The following is a 24,502-nucleotide window of genomic DNA, read 5'->3' as shown; positions in this document are numbered from 1 at the left end:
AGACTGCCCTACCCCCACCCCAAGAGGGCCTCTTTGGCCTGGCGGGCAACGGGCCATCCACTCCCCAGCTGTCTTCCTCTGGAGGGAGATGCTGACCAGCTGGAACTTCATTCTCTTTTGAGGCCAAATGAGGGGAGACATGGCAGAGCAGCTCTCTGGGGGCAGGGAGGCAACTGCTGAAGCACCAGGCAGAGAGGAGGAAGGTTCCCTGCTTGCTGAAGGTAGGAAGGCGTATGGCTGGATCTTATCATCTCTGCCAGGCCTGTGCTGCCTTCCATCTCCCAGGAAAGAGGATTCCGAACCTTCCTGTGCAGGGAGGGGAAAGCAGGGGCCTCCACTGAAGCCTCCTTACAGTTGGCCCAGGGGGAGGGGAGTGCTCGGCCTGGCACAGGACAGAGACTGGCCTGGCCTGTGGAGGAGGAGGAGGAATGGAAGGGGCTGAGTGCTACGATTTGAGTGGCCCTGACTTGGCTCAACATTCTCCTCTGTGTTCAACTAAAGCTTGTTGCAAAGAGAGGCTTGGGGAGGCTAGAAAGGAGGGGGAGCCACTACTGGCTTCTCCATGCACTGTCCTAGCTGGATGTGAAGCACAGCTGGCTTCTTGCACTCACTAGAGGGATAGCAGTGAAGTCAGGTGACAGTGTCTCCCTACAGGGCCCACAGGGTTTCTTCTGAGGATGGGCCAGGACCCTCAGAAATACTCAGACACCTTCTCTGGGCTCTTATTCCAGCCTTGCCCCTAGCCTAAACAGATAAAAGAGACCCTGGGTTGTGGACCAGGAGGGGCCATGTTTAGAGTGAGGAAACTGGTGTGGGTCGCTCTGAGAAGATGGAGGTTCTAGTTTAGGATAGAACCTCAGGTGCCGGCGGTAGGTAGGTAGGTAGGTAGGTAGGTAGGTAGGTAGGTAGGTAGGCTGTGTGTGTGGACAGTGGCTGGGGGACAGAGCTCCTCTGCCTTATGTTGAGATAGGGCCTGGTAATAGCCCCCTCTGGGTTTATCTGCCCTGGTGCTAAGGCCACATGGGATCAGTTGAATAATGTAAGTCCAAGGATGTGCTGTTCTTTAGCTTACCCAAAGGGTGTAAGAGGGAAAAGGACATTCTTAAACTCTAGAGTGGGGTCTTTGTGGCTGTCTCTAGGGCCACATAGATTTTAGTGAGGCTGGATTAGGTGCAGGTTAAATAATGAAGGGTGGTATGTGTGTGTGTGTCCTGGTATATATGAGATATAGAAGATGTCAGAGGCAGGAGATATCTTGAGTGGAGGAGATAGAGGCTGAGACCGAAGCACAAAGCTCTGGCAGGCTCGCTCTCTCTGCTGTGCCCCCACTCTGCCAGTTCTTTGGGGTCAGGGATGGGAGGCTGGCCATGTGGGCTCTTGGCTTACAACTACAAATGGGCCTTGCCTGAGGCCCTCGGTTTTGGAGGGGATCCCGTCTCTTCTCAGTGCATATCCTAGAATGACCCAGCCAGATAGGGTAGGGGAGAGGGCTGCTGCCTGGCCCAGGCCCAGGAGACCGGAGTGTGTAATGGCACTGAACTGGGTGGGAACTGGCGAGTGTTCAGCGAGCCAAGGAGTGTGGGTTGGGCTGGGACAGGAGCTGGGACATTTTCCTGTACCTTCCTTGAGGGCCTTAGAGGGATACCCCAGTGGCTAGCTCTTTAAGCTGAGGTGTGGGCTCTAGGCCACCACCTTTTCCCTTTATTCCCTTGGTACTGGGTACTACCTCCTACCAAGGCCTTCCCTAAAGAATCTCAGCATTAGGTACTCAAGATTTGTCACAGGGATGGAGCCCAGCTCTAGCCTACCTAGAAACAGAACAAGACCTGTACTCAGGGCCCAATTCATAGTAGCCTCCATCTTAATCCTTACCCTTTCATGGCCCATACTGGCCTTTAGGGACATTCTCCTGAGACCTAATCCAGCTCCTTTATACCCTGAGTTTATTACTTGTAACAGGATGGGTCATACTTGGGACTGCTGCAGCCTGACTGTAGCTGGGTCCTCTCTCTCCCCCTCTTTATCCTCCTCCCCATAGGTGATTACACAAAACTCTGCCCCAGCTCCTCTGTGGCTATGTTTTTCAGTTGGAGACAAGCTGTCTTGGTTGTCCCTTGCCAAGTCTTAACTAGGCAGCCTCACCCTACCCAGCTCCACAGCTCCCTCTGCTGCCCATGGCAAACAGAGCTGTCCTCTTGCAGGGCCAGCCCAAGAGACTAAGCCTAGAACTGACTTGAGTCAGACTAACCTCTGGATCTCAGACAGGCCCTCCTCAGTAGTTGCTTAAACTGGCATCTGGCTGTAAGGAGGAATTTTTTCTGTCTTCAAGGTGGGGCTGTGCAGTCCACCTGACCTAGTCCTTCATTCTTAAATGGGGCCTCTAAAACTCTTCTCTGGCCTTTCTTAGAGCAGCCTCTCCCCAGCCCAGCCCATTTCTTAGCCTTTCCCCTCTCCCTCTTCTGCCCCTCCCCCAACTTAAAGGAGCCACAGTAGCCCTAGCTGTACTGTGGTGTCCTGTTTTCAGCTCTCGTACAGCCCTAGTGTTTGAGGTGAAGTGGGAACCCTCTGCCTGGTCTGGGCTCAGTCTCCAGGCAGCCCTCTGCTGACAGCCCTGCCTCGCCAGTAGCTCTGCCTCCCTGTCCCTAAGTCCAGTCTCACTCAGTGTGTGCCTCTAGGCCTTCAGATACTAGTCTCTCTTTCCAGAACACACTTTCATCTCCAAGTCCTTTTATCTGTCAAGCTCCCGACCACACCTACCTCTAGGATGGGTTGTGTACCTCACCTGCATATGCCTGTGGTTCTTGGGTACTGTTGGAACACTGTTCACACTGTAGGAGAGCTACTTGTGTTCCCATCATTTGTGAGGCATGAATCCACCATCCTTTCAAAGGAGAGGCTGCCTTTACCCTATGTTCCTGTTCCTGGGGGTAGGGAGGTAGTGGTGGTCCTGGTGACAGGAACCTGGGTGAAAATACCAAAGGACAAAGCCTCTGGAGCCCATCATAGCATCCATGAGCCAGCACTTATGCTCAGGAGGTGTTGACCCATGCGTTGTGTGGGCAAGGGTATTGGGCCAGGCCTTTTACCCTAATAGTCTGTCTGCCCTGTTGTCTGCTTCTCACAGTTATAGCTACATGATTGACAACGTGATCCTGCTCATCACTGGCACATTGCACCAGCGTTCAATTGCTGAACTTGTGCCCAAGTGCCACCCACTAGGCAGCTTTGAGCAGATGGAGGCCGTGAACATCGCACAGACACCTGCAGAGCTCTACAATGCCATTCTGGTGGACACGCCCCTGGGTGAGCCACTGTGGTGGAAACAGCTGCCGGACAGTGGGCTTAGCACTGGAGCCTCCGTGTGGTTGTCGATTGTAGAGGTGGGGCAACCCCAAAGCAGAAAGTGAGAATCTGCCTGCTGCTGCTGACCTTGCCCTTCCCTCAACTTCCCATTCTCATTATTTCCCAGCCCACTTCTTCTCCTTTCCCTTTGGTTTTTCTAGGCCAGACAGGCAACCTACAGGGCAGACTGAGACTGTCTGACTTTGGAAATAGTCTAGTTTTTCAGAATTCAGAGGGCTGAATGAACTTACGAAAGAGTAAGGGGCGCTTGTGTCCCTTGGAGTCCTGAGAGATCTGGCAGACTGTGACCCTAAGCAGAGATGCTAAGGCTGGCTCCTTATGAGGTGGAAAAGAGAAGCAAACAGCTGCATTTGACTCCACTGAGCAGGTCCTGGAGGCCAGGTCAGACAGTGTCCAGTAGGATGCAGGGTTCATGTCAGAGGCCAAAGAAGGGAGTGGAATCAGGAAAGCTTCCTGTTAGCCCTGCCTCACTAGTGTTGGCTCCTGTCTGCCTAGAATGCTGGAGAGAAGACATGAGGTTCATAACTAGCTAGTACTCTTATAGCCAAAGTCTAAGCCCTGGGGAACTATTCCAGGAAGCCACTAGTGTTGAGTCAGAAGGTTCTAGGTTGAAAAGCCTATCTGTTCACCTAGTTTGCCTTTGAATCTCCCATTAACTCTGAGCTAGTTTTGGGATGTTTTGTGGCTTCTGCAGTTTTTTCATCTTTAAAGGAGAGACATCAGGTAAGTCTTCAGGCCCTCCTTGGGAGTGAGGTTTCTTGATCCTGCCCTGGCCTCTCCTCTTAGTCCTGTGGTGGATCATTAGTCCATGTCTAGCTCCTCATTCTTACCTAAAGGAGGAGGCTAGATTCCCATGTGTGGGCACTAGGCCCTCACAGGGTATACAGAGCAGTAGATTTCAGCCCCCAAATCCATAGCTGCCCCTGGAGAAAGAGAATCTCATGGCCGATTATGCAAGCCTGTCTTTGGCATGGTCTGATCTTGGGTCTGCCCCAGCAGCGATTAGATCATGTTATGGCTGGCCGCCTCCTTTATAAATCAATTTTAGGAGCAAGGAGGCAGGAAAAGCTCAGGTCAGTGCACATGGTCCAGAGAATTGCTTCTACCACTTCCAGGGCCACATCCCAGGCTGTATTGGGGGTCCCCAGTACCTAGGCTAATGGGCCTTGTAACGTGGCCCTCTCACTTAGGCTGCTTACCCACTCTTCACATGCTTGTCTTCCCTCCCCAGCGGCTTTTTTCCAGGATTGCATCTCAGAGCAGGACCTTGATGAGATGAACATTGAGATAATCCGAAATACGCTTTACAAGGTAGTGTTCTTTAGAAGCATGGGGGTGGGGGTTGACTTGTCATGGGTGGGTCTGTGGGCCTGATAGTGGGTGTTTATGTGAGATGCTGGGCCAGGATTCATGTGCATCAGGCTCCTGTCCTGGGGGCCTAGCCTTCTCACTCTCAGGCTCCTGTGATGGTTGCAGTTACATGGAACAGGTTATCCATTCTGTGGTGTCTGCAGTGGGCTCAGATAACATCAGCAGGAGCGGCTGGTGCTCTGTCACTTGGCCTGTCAGACCTGGCTTCTGGACAGCCGGTCTGTAGCATCCAGGAGGGTCATGGGCCACCACCTGGGCCACAGCCCTCAGATTCACACCATATGAGCTTTTGCCAGCCAGAACCGGCACTTAGGAAAAGGCAATGCTATATGCTTAGTTATGTGGGAGAGGGATCCAGCCAAGCACAGCCAGGTCACTATGACCTTTTCAGGTTCCCAGACTCTGAGCCAGTGCCTTATATCTCACTGTCTTCAGCTTCTACTCGCCTTTTGCCTCCACTAGGCTGTGGCATAGACTGGCTAGCCTCTGGGGATAGAGTGGGCTTGGGATTCCTGGGTTCCCGCAGTCGTGGCAGAGATTAAGAGGTAGCTATCAGATCTTCTGGTCTTTCTGTGGAGCTGGGACCAACATACAGCAAGGATCGATCTGGTGGTAGATGGTGGAAGCTATGATAATGCAGGCAGAAGGTGGTATAAACAAAAAGAAAGCCAGGAGCAGGGCCAGGGCAGACGGCAGGCTGTACTGTGAAAGTGCAGCCTTTCAACGGATAGCGGGGAGGAGGTCTGAGTGAAGAGGCAGGCACTGAACCAAGTCACCCAGGGCCTTGAATGCCAGATCAAAAGTTTTTATTTAGTTGGGAGTGATGTTGCATACCTCAAAGTACTCAGAAAGCTCAAGCAGGAGAATTTTTACTAAGTTCAAGATTACCTTATATATGTTGTGAATTCCAGGTCAGTCAGGTCTCCATAGTAAGAGTCTGTCTCAAGAAAAGAAAGTAAGCCAGTCATAGTGACACATGCCTTCAATCCTAGTACTCAGGAGGCAGAGGCAGGCAGATCTGTGAGTCTGAGTCTATGTATTAGGTTTCAGAACAGCCAGGACTATACAGTGAGACCCTGTCACAAAACAAACTACAACAATAAGCACAAAAAGGTAAGTTTGAAGTTTGGGCTGACAAGATGGCTCGGAAAATGAAGATGCTTACCGCCAAGCTAGACAGCCTGAGTTTAATCCCTGGGACCCACATGGTGGAAGGAGAGAGCTGACACCCACTAATTGTCTTCCGACCTTCACATGTACATGTACACAAAATAAGTAAAATGTGGGAAAAAAAAAAACCAAAACAACAACTTTAGGTGTGAGCCTTAAGTCTTCTCACAGAGCAAAGTATTCTTAGAAGGCCGTCTATGACTGCAGGGTGGAAGGCAGATTAGAGGTAAGGGGTACATGCAAACATACACATTTGTGCGCACACACACAAATACACATATACATACAAAGTCTTATACTGTCCCACACACTCACCTGGCTCATTGACAAATTCCCTGCCCTAGACAGGATGAGGGGTGTGGCTATCCCCCCAGCCTTACCCACACCCTCACTGGGCCTGACTGGTTTTAGCTGGAGTCACTGGCAAGAACTGCCCAGGAACCAGCTCATAAACACCAACCCAGCTCTATGGACCCCATGCCAGAACTGCCTGCCTGTCAGGCAATGAATGTCCCAGCCCAGTGGCCCCAGATGGGAGATTAGGTGGACCCTCAGTGTCTGGCAGGTAAACTGTAGACAGCTGGTGCAGAACCATCGGCTGGCAGACTCCAGGGTACAGGGTGGGGCTGGGGAGGTGACCTTGGTACCTGGGTCTTGCCAGTTTCTTTGCTGCTGTAGCCTCTGGAGGAAAGTATAGACCTTAACCAAGGGTCAGCTTCTCTGGGGATCAGTACAGCTTGGCTAAGCAAACAGGTTAGGTAACAGGGCATGGAACCTAAGATCTGGCTAGTGGTTTCCCTACAGATAGGAACTGCAGGCTCCACCAGGGTAGGTCCTAAAATTCCAGCGTAACCAGCTTGGCTGGCCATAAGAAAGGCTATGGAGCACTGACTCCTGGAGGGATTGAGAAGTACCACCAAGCCCTGGTGGGAGCTGGGAACCATTTCTGCTGCAGGCTTTTGATTCTCTTGAGATCCTCTGTGTTGGGCTCTGTTTGTCCTTTCCTTCCTTTTTTTTTTTTTTTTTTTAGTTTTTTGTTTGTTTGTTTTGTGGTTTCTCGAGACAGGGTTTCTCTGTGTAGTCCTGGCTGTCCTGGCATCTGCTTTTTAAACTAGGCTGGTCTGAAACTCAGAGATCCGCCTGCCTCTGCCTCTCAAGTGCTGGGATTAAAGGCCTGTGCCACTACTGCCCAGCCTCCAGGCTTTTTCTTACTACTGACTTACACTGGCTTTTTGTTTCCTGTGATCTCGGTGGTCACCTGCAGGTTTTGCCCTGAGCATAGTATCACTGTGCTTGTGGGGCTCTGGGGCTCATCTAGTCTCTCTTGGAATGGCAGGTCCTATGGGTCCAAGCCGGCTCAGAAGGCACACCTGAATGTGGAAAGTTTTTCATTCCTTACAAGCTCCCCAACCCCAACTCAGAATTGTCCTCAATATGTGGATCCAGAGTCTCTGGCCATGTTACGTATGGAACCTTAGGTGATATCTAAGTGAAGTTTCATGCAAGATTGTTACCCAGGGAGTCTGCCAGATCATGATGAGGGGGAAGGTATTGGAAAGAAACCTGTGTGACTTTATGAACTAGAGTCAGGAAAGACCTTGTATCTGGGGTGACCTGTCCTTTCCTCATGCCCAGCAGATCTAATTTGCCTGAACAAAAAGTACTTATTTCCGCCGGCAGCCCATGTACCTAGTTATTGACGGTGAGGCCTGCGTTCACATAGGTGATAACCATCCTTCATCAGGAACTGACCTGATAATTTGGTTCCTGCTGTTTGTTGATGCCTAGGGGATGCCTGGGGCTGGGAGGAGTAGTGTTCTGCAAGGTGGCTTCTTGCAAGGGAGGGTTTATGGATTCAGTCTAGACCATTTGTGAATTCTGAGGATAGCTTTCCCTCACTAGCCCTTGGATACCTGGTTTTCTGAGGCTAGGGAAGGGGAGGTTTCTGGAGACTAGGAGAAAAGGATGGCAGAGCCCCTCTAAGGTTGGCTGTCCAAGAGAAAGGGGTGGAACATGTACCCTGAAGCAGACAGTGGGTCAGAAACTGTTCTGTCACCCCAGATAGAAGACGGCGAGCTACTACTGCTTGGGTGATTAATTGTTGAAACTGGCAGATGTTTTGGTACAGGGAAATTGTCATAGCATTAGCTGGCCCACCCTACCATACAAGGCTTAGATGGAGAAGTAAACTGACTAGGTTCCTTCTTGTTTTTTCTTTTCCTTTAATGTTTGTGGGGTTTTGTTTGTTTTTCAATGTACATTGGTGTTTTGCCTGTGTCAGGGTGTCAGGTCTCGTGGAAATGAAGTCACAGACAGTTGTGAGCCACCATGTGGGTGCTGGGAATTGAACCCCGGTCTTCTAGAAGAGCAGTCAGTGCTTGTGACCTCTGAGCCATTTTCCAGCCCCTGACTAGGTTTCCAGTGTCTCCCAATATTGCTCTCCTTGCTCTAAGCAAACACTGTCCTCTCTGCAGGCCTATCTCGAGTCCTTCTACAAGTTCTGCACTCTACTGGGTGGGACCACAGCTGATGCCATGTGTCCTATCCTAGAGGTGAGTGCTGCCCGACTCTCTGCCTTTTGTTCCCACTGATCCTTGCCAACTGACTGGCTGTGGTCTCCCTCATCTTTCTCTCTCCTCCCCTGTGCACCGGCCCTGCAGTTTGAAGCAGACCGCCGCGCCTTCATCATCACCATCAACTCTTTCGGCACAGAGCTGTCCAAGGAGGACCGCGCCAAGCTCTTTCCACACTGTGGCCGACTCTACCCTGAGGGCTTGGCTCAGCTCGCTCGGGCTGATGACTATGAACAGGTCAAGAATGTAGCTGATTACTACCCGGTGAGTGCTCTCCTGACAAGATTTAGGTGGCCATGTTGGCACCCCAGCACCCAGTAGCACTCACACTTGTGCTTCTCCCCATTTCCTGGCCAGGAATACAAACTACTTTTTGAGGGTGCAGGTAGCAATCCTGGAGACAAGACCCTGGAGGACCGATTCTTTGAACATGAGGTAAGGACAGGGCCCTTGTGGAACTTGCCCAGTAGAGGGAGGGTTGTGACTTAGGACTTAATGACTGCTGGCCACAACCACCTGTGCATCACACCTGCCTCTGTCCACAGGTGAAGCTGAACAAGTTGGCCTTCCTGAACCAGTTCCACTTTGGTGTCTTTTATGCCTTTGTGAAGCTTAAGGAACAGGAATGTCGCAACATTGTGTGGATTGCTGAGTGCATCGCGCAGCGCCATCGCGCCAAGATCGACAACTACATCCCCATCTTCTAGCGTTCCCACCCAAGGTTCCCAGAAGCACTGTGTGTGTCTTTGTGTGCAGTGTGAAGCCCATGGCTCACTTGTCTGACCTGGTGAGGTGTAGCACGTTGTTCTGGGGTTGCCCAGCTTCCATGACCCCCTCTGGGACTACTCTTAGGCCTAAAAAGGGGTCAGGGACCTCTCCCCTGGTGAAAATGGACCAAGATCCCCTCCAGAGCAAAGAGCCCCCAGCCCTATGTTTACAGCACTGACTTGTCTAAGAAACTGGTGTCACTTTCATGCCCCTCCCTAACCTAAGAACCCCTGGGGCAGTGTGAGTCTTCTTCCCTTCTGTGGGTCATCCCCAGAGCCGTGGCCCATGGAAGATTAGAGTGTGTGTCTTTGGGGTCTGGGGGAAGTAGCTTCTCACTCCCCTCTAACTCAGCTCTGCCCCTCTGAGACAATAAAATGCCCTCTTTAAAAAGCCTACCGTCTGCTCTCCTTTGGGACCTAGTACCTCTCCTTGACCCCAGCTCTCTTCAGCACTGCACCCTTGATTGAGCTGCTGCTGTGGTCGGCAGCCACAGGGTCAGGGGCATCCCTGGAGGAGGCTCTTTCTGCTGGAGCTCAGGCACAGAGGGGCTGAGGTGGGGCTCGTTGGAGAGATGTGTCTTGGGTCTGGGGGCCCCAGACCTCACTGACTGCTCACATGCCCTGTAACTCTCCAAAACTGGCCATTTTCTTTATCTCACTATGTAGAAACCCGGTTCTAGTATTTGCCTGAGGTCAGTGGAAGAGGAATATGAACCACAGAGTGCCTGGGAAGCCCAATCACCTCCTCTGCTGGTCCCAGGATATCCCTGGCAGTATTGTGTAATCACACCTTGTCACCCAGGCAACCAGGCAGTCACCTCCTTCAAACACTGATCTCCCCCATTCTAGGAGAAATAAAAATGTGTCTTTATTTTAAAATGCCAACAACCAGACAAGTGCAGTGTGCAGCTTCCCTTGTGGTTTAGGAGCAGGTAGTTGGGGACCTAATTCTTGAGCCGGTCAAGAGACAATTGGGATTTACTCTGGACTTGGCAGCACTTAGGCACTGGTGCTGAGAATCCTGAGGAGGTGCCCACCTGCCTAATCACTCTCCAGTTTGCAGAGAAATGATCTGTAGAATCCTGTCAAAGGCTACAGATAATCTTTCACCAAACTCTCCATCCAGCTGGGTTCTCCAAGCTGCAATGTGGAGCATTGTATCTGGTAGAGGATGTAGAGGTTCATGAAGCAGTGGAGAGGTCCAGAGGTTCACTAGCAACCTTCAGCTTCCCAGGCCTGGACTAGGCATCAGCAGTAGAGTCTGGGCTTTTCTTAACATAGACTCTAGGGCAGTGGTTCTCAACCTTCCTAATGCTGTGACCCTTTAATACAGTTCCTCATGATATGGAATCATATCATAAAATTATTTTTGTTGCTACTTCATAACTAATTTTGCTACTGTTATGAATTATAATGTAAATATTTTTAGAGATAGAAATTTGTCAAAGGGGTCACGACCCACAGGCTAAAAACTGCTGTTCTAGGGCAAGGTTGAGGGGTTTATAATGGCTAGGAAAAGGGCCAAGGGCTCATGGAGCCTCTTTTGCTGGAGCACTTAGGCCATTTGTGGCTCACTGAGCTGCCACTAGGGAAGGGTTTGGGTCCTGGGGTGTGTCCTAAGCAGGAGCCGGGCCAGGTTGGCCAGACCTCAGTGCTCGGGGCAGACGGTGACTGATGAAGAAGTTCTGCAGGAAGCGGCGTCGTAGGCTCTCCGGCAGGTAGTGATGGATGAAATACATGAGCATCAGGCCACGGCCTGGGTAATAGCGGCGGCGTGGCTGAGCTGCCAGCAGTGCATCAATGATGGCGTCTACAACTGGGCTGAGGTCAGGCACTGCCATTCTGAGCGAATGCAGGAACTGCCCGTGCAAGTGCTCGATGTAGTCTTCGCCATAGGCCTGCAGCAGCTCTCCAGGCAGGTTGGCCAGCAGCAGTTGCTTGCGCTTCTCCCAGAGGTTCACATTGGTCACCGACTCTGAAGAAGGGACAGCAAGGTCAGCAGGCAGCAGCTGGAGGAGCCAGAGGCTACTAATCTATTTAATGTGAACCAAGTCTATAACCCAAGTCACACTAGATCCTCAGACCACACACCCAGGCCACATGCGTGCCCCACCCCAAACCTGGTCCCTCACCTGTTTTGAAGCAGCCAGGCTGGATAATGCTGACCTTGATACCCCAGGGAAGCAGTTCACAGCCAAATGTGTCCATAAGCAGTGCCACAGCGGCCTTAGAGGCGCCATAGGCTGCCAAGCAGGGATACGGCATGTCTCCTGGGGATAGGAAGGGGAAGAGGCTGCTCAGCCTTGGCCAGGAGTTCCCCAGATCATTCCTCACCCGACAGCTTCTCCTTTACTACTGTGCCTCAGAGTGGAAGGCGCTTACCTGCTGGGCTGCCAATGGTCACAATACGTCCCCTTGAGTGACGCAGGAGGGGCAGGAGGCCCTTGGTCAGCTCAAGTGCACCAAAGAAGTTCACCTCCATGCAGTTTCGGAAAGTTGTCACTGGAGACAGCTCCACATCAGCCACTACGCTGTTGAGGCCAGCATTGTTAACCAGACCCCACAGGCCTGAGGGCACAAAAGCAGGAGGGGGGGCCGGTTCAGCTGACAGCAGACATGCAATCAATCCCTGCCTCCCTCACACTCGCCCAGCCATGCCCAGCCCTCATGGAGCCACGTCTACTGACCAGTGCCTGTGGTGTGAGCCTTGGTGAATTCCAGCACTCGACTGATGTCCTCTGGCTTGGTCAGGTCCAACTCCAGCAGCTTTAAGCGAGGGGAACAACAGGCACGCAGTTCTAGGGCACCAGGGCTATCCAAATCCAACACAGTGGCCAGCACCGTGAAGCCCATGGCATCCAGTTTCTTAGCTGTCTCCTTGCCAAAACCAGTGTCACAGCCTAACCAGGGTAAGATAGCCAATGAATTCCCACAGCGGCCCAGCCCAGCCCTGAGCATCAATTCTGTGGCAGCTGTCTTCTCCCTGATTTCCTATAACCCATCAAATGTGAGTGATAAACCGTACTTTATAGAAGAAACAGGGACCCAGTCTGGTCCCATCTTATCTCATGAATCTACTTCCTAAGCCAGAGGGACATTTTTAAAAATGACAGTGTCACTCTGCTGCTGCTAATTCCCAGAGGCATTGTCTTCCTTAGGATCCTGTGGGCCTTAGCGTAAAGCCACGATCTCTGAAGACATCCTCCTGGGCACTCCTCTCAGCCTCAACACCCCTACTTGTCCAGGCGCAATGGGAGCTCCATTCCCAGCCTCCCCTTGAAATCTGCCCTTGGAATTCCAATCACTGACTTTGGGGCATACATGTTTGCTGAGCCCCACACCATTTTCCTCTCTGGACAGGAGCCATGCACGGTAAGTGAAGAAAACAGACCTGCGCTGGAATCCCTTCCCACCACCCAGTGTGACCTGAGGTCAGCTACCACTCTGGAGGCTTCATTTTCTTGTCCTTGGTATGCGGAGATAAGAACCACCAGGCAAGGCCCCAGTGTGGGGGTCCCTGGTACTGATAAGCCCTGGCTTCCTTGATGGTTTCCATTCTGATCCTGGCTCTGTGGGTGGCCAGTGAGAGGAGGAGGAGGACCAGCGAAGGAGGAGGTGCTGTGGAGCCCGCCAGCCCCGAGGTCCGGCTAAGCAGAAAAGCTGCTTTGCAGCGCGGCTTCCCCTCTCCTGGACAAACAGCACCCCTCCGGCCTCAGCCCCGCCCCCTGTGCTGAGAGGAGAACAAAGCTGGGCAGGGGGCTGCAAACGGGGCTTTGTGTGGCTGGGGCCTGCCCGCCAGGGCTGAGGGGTCCTTCTCAGGCAAATCTGACTGGGGGAGGGGAACGTGTGTGCACAGACACACACACTTGCCTCTGCTCCCTTCTGCAGCAGAGAGCACGCCACTAAAGCCTGCCAGAGCTTCAGCTCTGGGGTCCCAGCAGTCACCCACATCTGACCCTCTTGCTCACCTGCAAACATCCCTAGCCTGCCTGGATGTTCACATGAGCTTGACCCCGTCACCAATTGGCACAAAGGTATGCACGTGCATGCACACAAGGTGCCATGCCACGCGGCCCAAACTCGACTCCGGGGCTGAGCTTGTGGAGTAGATTTGACAAACAGCTCTTGGGCATTCTTGGGGAGGAATGAGTGACAGCTCTGTAGGCGTAAGGTGAGGTGCTGTTGGCAGGTGGGGCAGGACCCGGTTACCTAAGGGCCTTGCTGCCTGGGAAAACCCCAAAATTTGCAGGCATTGGGAAGCTAGAAGCCAACTTCCGGCCTTAGACAGGAGCAGGCTGGGCAATCCTCACTCCCAAACACGGAGCTCTGAGGAGATAAAGGAAGCTCAGGTCACCTCTTGCTCAGGCTCAAGACTAGAAGTAACAGCAGTACCAAAGACCTGAGGTGAGATCTTAGGAACCACTCACTGCCCAACTGGGCCAGTAGAACCTGAAACAGCCTAGGACCTGGTGAAGTAGCTCACAGAGCAGAGGGCCGGAAGGGATCTGTTCTGCTTTATAACCTAGTCCCCATTGCATTCCAAGAGTTTGGTGGCTTTCCTTCCTGAGCCTCCTGAAACTGTGGTTCCCTGAGGCTTCACACTCACCCTGGAAATCTCTTCCATCTTACTTGATCCCCACCCCCTCTGCTGAAGCCATAAGCCTCCATGCCGCCCTCCTCTACCTTATACAATCTGGTTTCTCACCTGACATTCAGGTTTCCTCCCGAGGAAACTTCACATCCCACCACACCCCCACAGCCAGACTGGTTATTGACTATCCCCTTCCCAAATCATGTGCTTATTCCTGTCTTAAGCCTTTGTCCCACACCCTCTCTGTGATCCAAGACACCTTCCATATTCCACCTGTCTCCGCCCAGCTCTCTCCAAGGATTTCCTCCTAAATTCTCCCAGCCCCATCGGATCATACAGACCACTCATAAAGGACCAAGATCTCTGAGAAGCCATGGTGGTTGGGGGAAAAACAAGGCTGCCCCTCCTCCCATGTAATGGACCAATGCCCCCTGGCCTTCCTCCCCCTCCCCATTTCCTGCTGGGTCTGCAGCCCCCCTCCCCCCTTCCCTCCCTCTGATGACAGATTTATTCCCTGCTCCAGACAAAGAGAGCTCAGCCAGGCACCCGAGACACCTGAGTCCAGCTCTCCAAAGCTCTTTCCCGGGCACCCAGGACTAGGCAGGATGAAGTACTTGGAGCAGAATGCTGCAGTTTTGGCAATGGGTAGCTGGATCTAAGCAGCAGCTACTATCCAGCTGCTGTGACCTCAGGCGGTTCTGAACTCCAGGGATTCCAGCCAGTGGAGGTCAGGGGTTGCAGAACTCGCATCTAAGCTCTGTCTCCCCAGAATAGCAGACAATGTGTTCCAGTGATGTGGAGATGCCAGGCAGAGTTCAAGGGATGGCACTCTCCCTTCTCAGGTCTCCTGTAGTCCTTTTAAGAGTACTGTCCTCTGCTCCACACCTGGTCTCTTAGGGAAGAGCACAGCATAAACTCCGTCTCTCCTTCTTAGTCACTAGTTTTCTTTGAGCACCTGCCCACTCTCTACCTAACTTTCCCTTCAATACTCCCCGCGGCCGCAGGTAGTTAACCCGGACTTGGTGAGGTGCCCAGAGCTTCCTACTTGGCTCTCTCTCTTGCATCTCGGAGAGGAGTCCGCCTTGATGGTGCCCAAGGGAAACCCTCTAGGTGTGCGGTCCCGCCCTCCAGCCTGGAGTCTCTGCGCTCCGCGCACTCACCGGTGATGAGCACCGCGCGAGTGGCCACGGGCAGGCGAGGAGGGCGCGCCAGGCGGGACAACGCGATCCAGCCGGCAGCAGCCAGCACCACGAGTGCCGCCGGCGGGGGCAGCAGGCGCTGGCACAGCCAGTCCAGCGCGGCCAGCAGCGCCAGAGCCGCCAACAACGGGCGGCCCAGACGTAGGTCTGAGCGCAGCAGCTGCAGCAGCGCGCGGGCCGCCACTAGCAGCCAGGCGCCGCCCGACGGCCAAGGCCAGCGCTCCATGACTGCGGGGCCGGGCCGGGCCGGGCCGGGGCTGGGGCGGGGCGGGGTCCGGATTGGGGAACGCGGAGAGGGACTCAGGGCCAGGACACGGAGTGTAGAGAAATCACGGCCTGGGGTGGGAGGGATACTCGCTTTCTTTGCCGGCCCTCGGACCCAGCTTATAAAGCTCCCCGAGGGCGGGGTGGGGGCGGGGCGGAGGCGGGGCTGGGGTGGGCTTTCCTGCACTTCTATCTCGGCACCCCCCGCCAGGCAGGTGCCCCCCCGCCCCGCCCCCTCGACTAGATCCGCTTTCGAAGAAGCCGGAACAAAGTCCCAAGTTGTTGCACGAGGCGGAGCCGTCAGTCGCCGGCTTCGCCAGGGGAAAGGGCCAGGCTGCCCAACCCTGTGCCCTGCATCTCATTCACTCCTGCGCGCCTACTGGCACGCCAAGGGCTCTGAGCCTCCGCGCTCAGGTGTGCACACTCTGCTCATGCTTCCTCAGAATACCTACCTACCTACACACACACACACACACACACACACACACACACACACACACACACACACAGAGAGAGAGAGAGAGAGAGAGAGAGAGAGAGAGAGAGAGAGAGAGAGAGAGAAACACGCATGCACACACACACACATGCACCAACACCAACTTTCATTCAAGTATTCCACATTGATATCGCCATGACTTCCAGAACATCGCATGGAACCAGCCAGAGTCTGCTCCGGGCCACACCCGCGGTGCCATGGCCTTAGGTTCCTGGTGCACACACCCAAAATGTGCACTCACATCTGAGCAGTTCGCAGCCATAGCTAGGAGAGAAGGGTGACCGCCAGGCCGGGATTCTTGGGAGTTTCTGTTTCATCCCCCCTCTGCCCCCACTTTCTTCCAGAGTCCAGAACTGGGGAAGCCACACAAGTGTATGTGTGTGGGTACGAATGAGACGTCAAAGGAACATCAAAGTCTTCTTCTACTTTTACTTCACCCACCCCCTCCCCAAGAACCAAGCTAATGGGAACACCTGGAAGGAGCGTCAGGACAGGGTGGTCCCTGACCTGCTACCCTGAGTCCCCAGGGGATGAAATAAGTAGTGTGTGGGTGCACTTCCCTCCCTGTGTGTGTGAAGGTCCTTGTTTGTGTGTGGCCTGGCACCCCCTGCCACCCCCGTGTCTGGCACTCTGTGCCTAACATGCATGCCAGGGCTCTGGCAGGCATTGGGAGTTAGTGCCAATAGCTGGGTGCCAGGCCCTATGTGGAGAGTAGGCGCAAATCATGGTAGTGGAGATCCGTGCTTCTGTGAATCTCCAGACCTTGCCCAGTACCTCATCTCTGTCTTTTCTGGGTCCTGAGAGGCCATGGACTCCTTATCACAGCTCTCTGTCCTGTGGCTCATTCTCTCCTGTATCCGGGACTCTGTCCCAAAGTTTCATGAAAACACCCTTTCCAAAGCCACTCTTCCATCCAGGCATGGGTTCCTGATGGGTCAGGAAAATCTCCGAGAAGGAGCTGGAGCCAGACCCCCCTTGGGGGGAGGAACTCTGGGTGGAGACCCCATCTCCACTCAGCCATTCATGTGCTTCCATGTACTCTTCCCTCTGGAAATATAGATGATGGTCGAACCCTGGCCTGGGTGGCAGCATTTGCCTGAGTAAGGTGTGTGTGCCTGACCTTGGGTATGTGGCCTTGTGTGGTGGTTGTTGTTTGTTTTGGTTTCGATGCACTCGTGTCCGTGGGGTTCTGTGCCCCGTGTCATGACCTTATATGTGCACGTGTGTAGGTGTGCATGTGGCATTTGTGTTTCCTATAGCTCTCTTTCTGAGTTATCTTGCTTCTAGAAATTCAGAGAAACAATCCTTTTCCAAAACCACTGACTTGTGTTGTCCCGGGTCAATTGTCGGGGTCCGGAAGAGAAGAGTGTCCCTTACTTTAACTGTGAAAGTTGCGCTCGTCAGCCCTCCCAGATCTGGCTACCCTCCTTAGATTCCAGCTACAGCGTCTCCAGTCTCAGCCCCTCAAAGTACCTCCCCTGGGAAGGAAAGTCCTGGGGGACAGTCAAGCTTCTCACAGAACCAGCACCCATAACAAGGGGAGAAAGAGAAGAGAAAGAGAAGCCAGACAGCGAGGTGAGGAGGAGGCTGGGAAGCAGGCTGTACCCTGGTCCCGTAAAGCACACGGGGAAGCCCAGGACTGGGTGGGAGAGAGACCGGCCTGAGTGGATAGGGTAGAGGAAATTGCCTTTGGCTGTGGAGTACAGGATGGCTAAGCTGCTTCTAGTCAGTGCACCCCTTCAGGTGGAACTATGCTGAGTCTTGGTGAGATTGGACTACCTGCCCCATTTATATGACACCTGATACCCCCTGCTTCCCCTCCCCGCCCCGGCCCGAACATCCCATTTCCTAAGTCTAGAGACCACAGCACCTCCCTCCTAGGATCTGTACTCTAACTCGCTGTGGCCTCCCCGGCCGCTGACCCTTTCCCCTCGTCAGGTGGAGGTGCTGTAGAAGTGTTAGGAGTTTCAGATAGTCATAACTGGGAGGGGCCGGCCCAGCCCTGTCTGAGGCCTGGTGCCAGGGTAAGCCTGTCTTGGGGGTAGAGAACCAACCTGGTGCCAGAATCAGGAATCTGGCCTGGTAGGGGCCTCCATGGGAGAGGGGTGGGGGTGGGTGGAATGGGCAGAGGGCAGGAACCCTAGTAGATAAGGCAGGACCCAGAAGGGCAGGTTAGTGGAGGGTAACCGGGAGTGGAGCTACCAGAGCCATTGGGTCCCACGCACTCAGACCACAGTCTTAATCTTTGGTCCCATCTCCCAGTCCCAATCTCACCCCTCTGATCAGAAACCTGGTTAGCCCGCATGCCCGGGGCTCTGGACGACCAAGGGTCTGTAACTGGAAGGCAGGCTGCTCTCTGCTTTGGTGACCAGTGACTCACTAGCACCATCTGCTGGCTGCCTGGGAGCGTGCAGCTGTCAAAGCGGTATTCCTGGAGCTAGACATTCACTCAGAACTTACTTTTCCTCTGTGGTCTGACTCAGAAGCAGCCCAATCCTAGGGAGCCCTACCCGATATGATGCTCATGCACTCTTTCTCTTCTCTGGCACAGTGGCCGAGTACTCCGTTTCCTGCCAATGACTAGTTCTTTTGTCATGTTCTAGACCTCCCCTCACACTATTGCCAAAGACAGCAAGTTTCTTTCCATGGGGGGGGGGGTATTTCCATTCTGAGCCTTGTGCACACCAGGCATGCACTCTAATACTGAGCAACATTCTCTGTCCCTTGTGTGTACATGTGGAGGCCAGAGGTCAACACTAGATGTCGTCCTCTATGTCTCTCCACCTTATTCTCCGAGACAGGGTCTCTCACTGAGCCTGGAGCACACCAATTCAGCTAGACTGGCTGTTCAGAAAGCTGCTGGGACCCCCTGGTCTCTACCACTCCGAGCACTGGAGTTCCGGACAGCACCACCAATCCTGACCTTTGCGTGGGTTCTCGAAAACTAAACTTGGGTCTTCTAGCTTACACAGTGAACACTTTACCCACAGAGCCTTCTCCCCAACCCCAATATAGCCGATTTTCATTGGCCTCCTACTGGGTGCCAGGTCCTGTGCTTGGACCACAGATAGACCCATGAGCATTGGTCACTTCCCAGCAGCCTCTCTCTCTCCGGCAGCCTCAGGCCTGCATCCTTCTCCTCGGGCGTCGTTCTCATGTGCCCTCCTCTCTTCTCAGCCGCTCTTAGCTGAAGTTATTTTACTTGCCACTGTTCCTCTCCATTCCCCCAGGTTAGCCCAGGGTCAGCTTCCACTCCTGACCTCACTGGACCGCCTGAGAATCTGCCTTCAGCTGTCTCGGTCTCCTCGAAGCCTCTGTTCTTCTGGCCTCTCTTGACTGCCCGGCTCTGTCTCCCTTTGATCCTGGTTTTCCTCCCAGCTCCCTGCCCTTCAGCCTTCTTCATAAACTTGTCTTCTGTGTGGATGAGCGTCTGGTTGTGGAGGCCTCACACTTACCTCCTCCACCCATGAGCTCATCTCCTACTCACATGCTGGCGACACCCACACTCTTGCTCTCCAGCCAAGGCCTCCCTCTTGACTCCAGCCAGGCCCACGCATCCAGCTGCCCTGGATGCCTCCCTTGGACACCATAAGCCACTTGCACTCAGCATGTCCAAAGTTGGTCTCATCATCTTCCTAAGTCCTGGCAGACATCTTCTTCCCAGAATGTCCTCACTCTGTGCACTGGCCTCCAGACTTCCTGTGTTCTGGGCTCTGAGTTGGGTGCAGAAACCTCACGACAACTCCTTTTAGTAGGTCTGATTATTACCATTTAACCTTCAAGGGAACGGGGACTAAGAGTCTTCTCAGGCCCAGCCTCAACACTTAAACTCAGGCTTAAATGCAAAATCTGTGCTTTTGAGAACAGCGTCAATCCAGAGCTGCGTTGCGTTTACCGCACGCGGCCTCGTGGACTTAATTTTATGGGCAAAAGAGAACATGGTGTGGTCTTGAGCAAATAAGACCTCTGTCCCAGATGGCCAGGAAGTAGATTTAGGATGAAGATGTAGGTCTGGAGTCTTGTTGCTACAGCCAGGTAAGGGAACAGAGGTCTTACGTCGACAAACTGAGCCTAGGGTATCTGTAGATACGCAAACGGCTGAGGCCAGAGGCAGTTGGATACTTGTGGGTAGTGTGGATACTGGAGATGACTAACTCACTTCTAAATACTCTGCATGTGAGCCAAAACCCCTCTCATTTTTCAGAGGTACCCTATTTGGTATGAGCACCTGGAGATTTTGCCCCTTGGTTCCCTGGGGGGAGGGGCAGTGAGATCCAGGATACCATGAGCGTCACCTAGATTCCCAGGCTGTTTCTGTGGCTCTCTCTTGAATTATTTTATGGCCTCCAAGATTGAAGGCAGATGTTTAGGGAGTAGGGTACCAGAAGGTGGGAAACATTTTGTGCTTTGCAGAATTTTCTGGATCAGCCCCAGAGGGGAAGCAAGGCCCAGCTGAGAGGTCTGCAGAGAGACTACCAGCAGACTCTGAGTCCAATCCCTTTCCGAGTCCTCAAATGTGACTGAGAGTCGTAATCTTTTCACATTACTTTGTGTTTTCTGCATGCCTGTGTTCTGCTGGACTTCACTGTTCTCCCAGCTTCTTTGAAGCAGACACTGTCGCTGGCCTCTTGATATAATAAGGACATAGACTCAAGAGTTAAGTGCTGTGCCCTCGTCAGGGTTCTTAATCTTTCCCACTGACAGCCCCCTTTACCCAAGGACAAAAAAGGTTTTTTTGGGGGGGGGCTGGGGGGGGCATAGGGCACAATGTCGCACTATGTAGCCTGGGTTGGTCTGCAGCTTGTTACATAGACCAGGCTGGCCTAGGACTCAGAAATTCACCAGTCTCAGCTTCACAAGGGCTGGGATTAAAGGTGTGGACCACCATGCCCAGCTGCTTAACAATTTTTATGTGATCTCAGCTATAGGTATATAAAATAAGTGTACTTGCCAGGTGTGGTGGCACACACCTTTAATTCCAGCACTTAGGAGGCAGAGGCAGGAGGATCTCTTGAGTTTGAGGCCATCCTGGTCTACAGAGCGAGTTCCAGGACAGCCAGGGCTACACAGAGAAACTCTTTGTCTTGGAAAAAAAATAATAAATAAAATAGGTATATAAATCAAACATTTACTGATAATAAGTCATTAAAATTAATTTTAGAATAATTATTTGGTATATATAATAATTTTATCATTATTAAAGAGAAGTGAAAATTGTATGCTAATGAAGTATAAATACTTGTTAATTTTTACAAAAAGAATTAAATCTTAGTTGAATTATTATTATTATTAATTATTATTTTGGTTCTTCAGGACAGATTTTCTCTGTGTAATAGCTCTGTCTATCCTGGAACTCAATTTGTAGACCAGGCTGGCCTCAAATTCGCTGGGATCAGAGGTGTGTACCACCGCTTCTAGCTGAATTTTTCTATTTTAAAAATTTTATCTTTGTTTGTGTGTGTGTGTGTATGTGTGTGTGTGTGTATGTGTGTGTGTGTGATATCTGGAAGTGTGTGAGTGCCACAGCACACATCTGGAAGTCAGAGGACATTTTTGAGGACTCAATTTTAACCCTTTATGTGGGTTCTGAGGATCAAACTCAAAGACACCAGACTTGTACATCTGAGCCATCATGCCTGCTCTGTTTTTGTTGTTGTTGTTGTTTTGTTTTTTATTGTATGTGCATTGGTGAATGTGTCAGATCCTTTGGAACTGGAGTTACAGGCAGTTGTGAGCTGCCATGTGGGTGCTGGGAATTGAACCCTGGTTCTCTGGAAGAGCAGCCAGTGCTCCTAACTGCTGAGCCATCTCTCCAGCCCTTTTTTTTTTGTGTTTTTTTGAGATAGGATCTTACTGTATAGCAGCTCACGCTGGCCTTGTTTATATGGCAGTCCTCTTTCTTCAGCTTCCAAGTCCTGGGATCACAGGTGTGGGCCATCATGCTCATGTCGATTAAATGTTTGATACTGTATGATGTAGAACATCCTCAGTGAGCCTCAGAGTTGATAAGCATTTTAATTTTATGTGTCAATGCTGAGAAAACTGTTCTGCATAACTATGTAGGAGATGTATGTTTCAGAAATTATTGGAAATTCTGTACTAATCCCAAAGCAAAGTTCATTTAATGATTTTGCTGTTGTTATTTTGTTTTGCTTTTTTTTTTGAGACAGGGTTTCACTATGTTTTCCTGGCAGGTCTGGAGCTTTCTATGTAGACAATGCTGGCCTCAAACTCACAGAGATCCACCTGTCTCTGCCTCTCAAGTGCTGGGATTAAAGGTGTGTATCAACACACTGGGCCTTGTTTTTTTTTTTTTTTTTTTTGAGATAAGGTCTCACATAGTCCAACCTGGCTTCAGATTCTCAATCCTCCTGTCTCAGTTTCTGAAATGCTGAAATTATAGGCATGTGTCACCCTGCCCAATGTTCATTTAATGATTTTTTTGTTTTTGTTTTTTGATTTTTCGAGACAGGATTTCTCTTTGTAGCTCTGTGCCTTTCCTGGAACTCACTCTGTAGCCCAGGCTGGCCTTGAACTCACAGAGATCCGCCTGGCTCTGCCTCCCAAGTGCTGGGTTGATTTTGTGTACGTGTGTGTGTGTGTGTGTGTGTGTGTGTTAAAAAACATTTTGCTATTGTCAGATTTTTCTCAGCCCTTCCATTCAGCGAATCTATATAGGGTTTCGACCTATAGTTTAAGAAGCTGGGCCCTGGGGCTGAAGAGATGGCTCAGTGGTTAAGAGCACTGACTGTTCTTCCCTTAAGTTTCATAAAGGGTAACGTGGGTGTTCTTGTTAAGGAAATGCAGCCATTGCTTCCCCTCTCCTAGGCTGCACCTTGACCTAGTGTTTTTATGGTTATTCTTTTGCTTACTGTTGCTCCTTTTTAGGGTTTGCTGAAGATGGCGGTTTAGAGGCTGAATTAGCCAGGGATGGTCAGGTATAATGGGGTTGAGGACCCGGGTTCAATTCCCACACACACAGCAGCTCACAACTGTCTGTAACTCCAGTTCCAGGGGACCCGACACCCTCACACAGACATACACGCAGGCAAAACACTAATGCGTATAAAATAAAAATAAATAAAATTGTAAAATAGTTTTTAAAAAAAAAGAAAAAAGAAAAGGAAAAGACGCTGGACCCTAGGTCATACAGTCGTCTAGGCCTTGTGCCCTTAACCAGGAGGCCACACTGCCCTGACCTTTAGTTAAAGGAGGTGAGCATGCGCAGGGAGCAGTCCCCAGGAGAAAGGCTATCAACTTTTTTTTTCCCTTCTGGATCAGGAACAAGCCTCCCCACGGCAGAATGAAGGCAACTGGATGTTTACAACTCATTCCAAAGCCTTGCTTCTCCGCAGCTGCCATCGCCCCTTAGTTAGGCCTTTTCTTGGTAGACAACTGCAGGAGATACAAAACTCGGTCCTTGGCTGGCTGGTGTCATTTATTTGCATATACATAATTCCGCCCCACCCGTGATGGCTAATAGACCCTGGGGAAGCGGGCTGTCTTCTAACTGCTGCTGGGGAGCCCTGTATGTGCTTTTTTTTTTTTTTTTTTTTTTTTTTTATAAACAAACTGAAACCAGATGGAGAGGGGTTTGTTCACAGTCTTGCCTCTAATTCTCTCCAGCGAATTCCACGAGAAAGCAACCAACCACCTATGAGCGGTGCCGTCCTCTGTGGAGGTTCTCTGTGGAGGTCTCTCACCACTGGTATGCAAATAATAGTGGGACTGGTGTTTCTAAACGTAAAAACAGGGGTGGGGGTGCTCTGTGGCCCCGGGTTTTCTGGAACGCAAGGTCATCTAACTGTACTCTAATCTCACCTTCTGGGCCCTCCCTCCTCTTCCCTTCCCTTGCGCTTGGGATCACTTGAGGGAGGAAGTGTGGGGCTAAGTTTGAGTTAGAATGATCCGCGCCAAACATTTGCTAAAAACATGAACTCCAGCTAGGCTGTGATGGCGCATGCCTTTAATCCCAGCACTCGGAGGCAGAGGCAGGCAGATCTCTGTGGCTTTGAGACAGCCTGGTCTACAGAGAGAGTTCTAGGAAAGCCAGGGCTACACAGAGAAACCCTGTCTTGAAAAGCAAAAACAAAACAAAACTCCATGAACTCCAGATAGCATGAACTCCTGTTTAGCCTCAAACCCTAACTCCCTGGATGGGTTGGTTTTTGCAGCTTGGGACCCCTAATTGAGTTCAAAACCACTCTTGCTTCTAGTCTCAAGAAGGCCAGGCATCAAGGTGATTATTAAGTCTGTTTGTTTGTTTGTTTTTGAGACAGGGTCTCAATATATAACATCCCAGTTAGCCTGAAGCTCACTATGTAAATCAGACTGGCTTCAAAACTGTGATTCTCCTGCCTCCGACTTCTTAATGCTGGGAGTGCAGTTGAAGGTGTGTGTGTGTGTGTGTGTGTGTGTGTGTGTGTGTGTGTGTGTGTGTGTGTGTGTGTGAAGGCACGAATGTGACAGTCAGAAGGCAACCTTGGGTGTTGGCCCTCCACTTCCATCTGGTTTGAGACAGGGTCCCTTTTTTCCCTTCCCCCTGTACATGTCACACGCTGGCAGGCTAGCCAGCTTCCAGGCCGTCCAGCCTCCACCTCCCGTCTCTCCACAGGAGCCCTCGGATTCCATGTGCTTGTGCTGTGTGCTCAACTTTTATGTGGGTTCTGGGGATTCAAACTCAGGTCTTCATGCCTGTGCAGAGATCT

At 51.8% G+C, this 24,502-nt stretch overlaps 2 protein-coding genes across 2 annotated transcripts in view; one reads left to right on the top strand and one right to left on the bottom strand.

The window, feature by feature from the left end:
• The window catches only part of Atp6v0d1 (ATPase H+ transporting V0 subunit d1), a 40,600-nt gene extending 30,962 nt beyond the window's left edge, over positions 1-9,638 (top strand). Inside the window, exons 3-8 of the mRNA XM_006986806.4 lie at positions 3,125-3,303; positions 4,595-4,674; positions 8,379-8,456; positions 8,565-8,741; positions 8,835-8,912; positions 9,023-9,638. Of these exons, the coding sequence (XP_006986868.1) occupies positions 3,125-3,303; positions 4,595-4,674; positions 8,379-8,456; positions 8,565-8,741; positions 8,835-8,912; positions 9,023-9,184 (754 nt within the window). The 3' untranslated portion in view covers positions 9,185-9,638. The remainder of the gene's footprint in view (positions 1-3,124; positions 3,304-4,594; positions 4,675-8,378; positions 8,457-8,564; positions 8,742-8,834; positions 8,913-9,022) is intronic.
• A 449-nt stretch (positions 9,639-10,087) lies between these two features.
• Positions 10,088-15,405, bottom strand: Hsd11b2 (hydroxysteroid 11-beta dehydrogenase 2). Its single transcript, XM_006986805.4, has 5 exons — positions 14,996-15,405; positions 11,932-12,144; positions 11,627-11,812; positions 11,377-11,514; positions 10,088-11,219 (listed from the first exon to the last, which is right to left on the bottom strand). Exons 1-5 carry the CDS (start codon positions 15,258-15,260, stop codon positions 10,861-10,863), a joined length of 1,161 nt encoding a protein of 386 aa, XP_006986867.2. The 5' UTR covers positions 15,261-15,405; the 3' UTR covers positions 10,088-10,860.
• Between the last annotated feature and the right edge of the window lie 9,097 nt (positions 15,406-24,502).

The sequence above is a fragment of the Peromyscus maniculatus genome, chromosome 5 (genome assembly GCF_049852395.1).
Source record: "Peromyscus maniculatus bairdii isolate BWxNUB_F1_BW_parent chromosome 5, HU_Pman_BW_mat_3.1, whole genome shotgun sequence".
NCBI classification, from domain to species: Eukaryota; Metazoa; Chordata; class Mammalia; order Rodentia; family Cricetidae; genus Peromyscus; species Peromyscus maniculatus.
The sequence above is the reverse complement of the archived record's forward strand: the minus strand, read 5'-3'. Positions and strand labels throughout refer to the sequence as shown.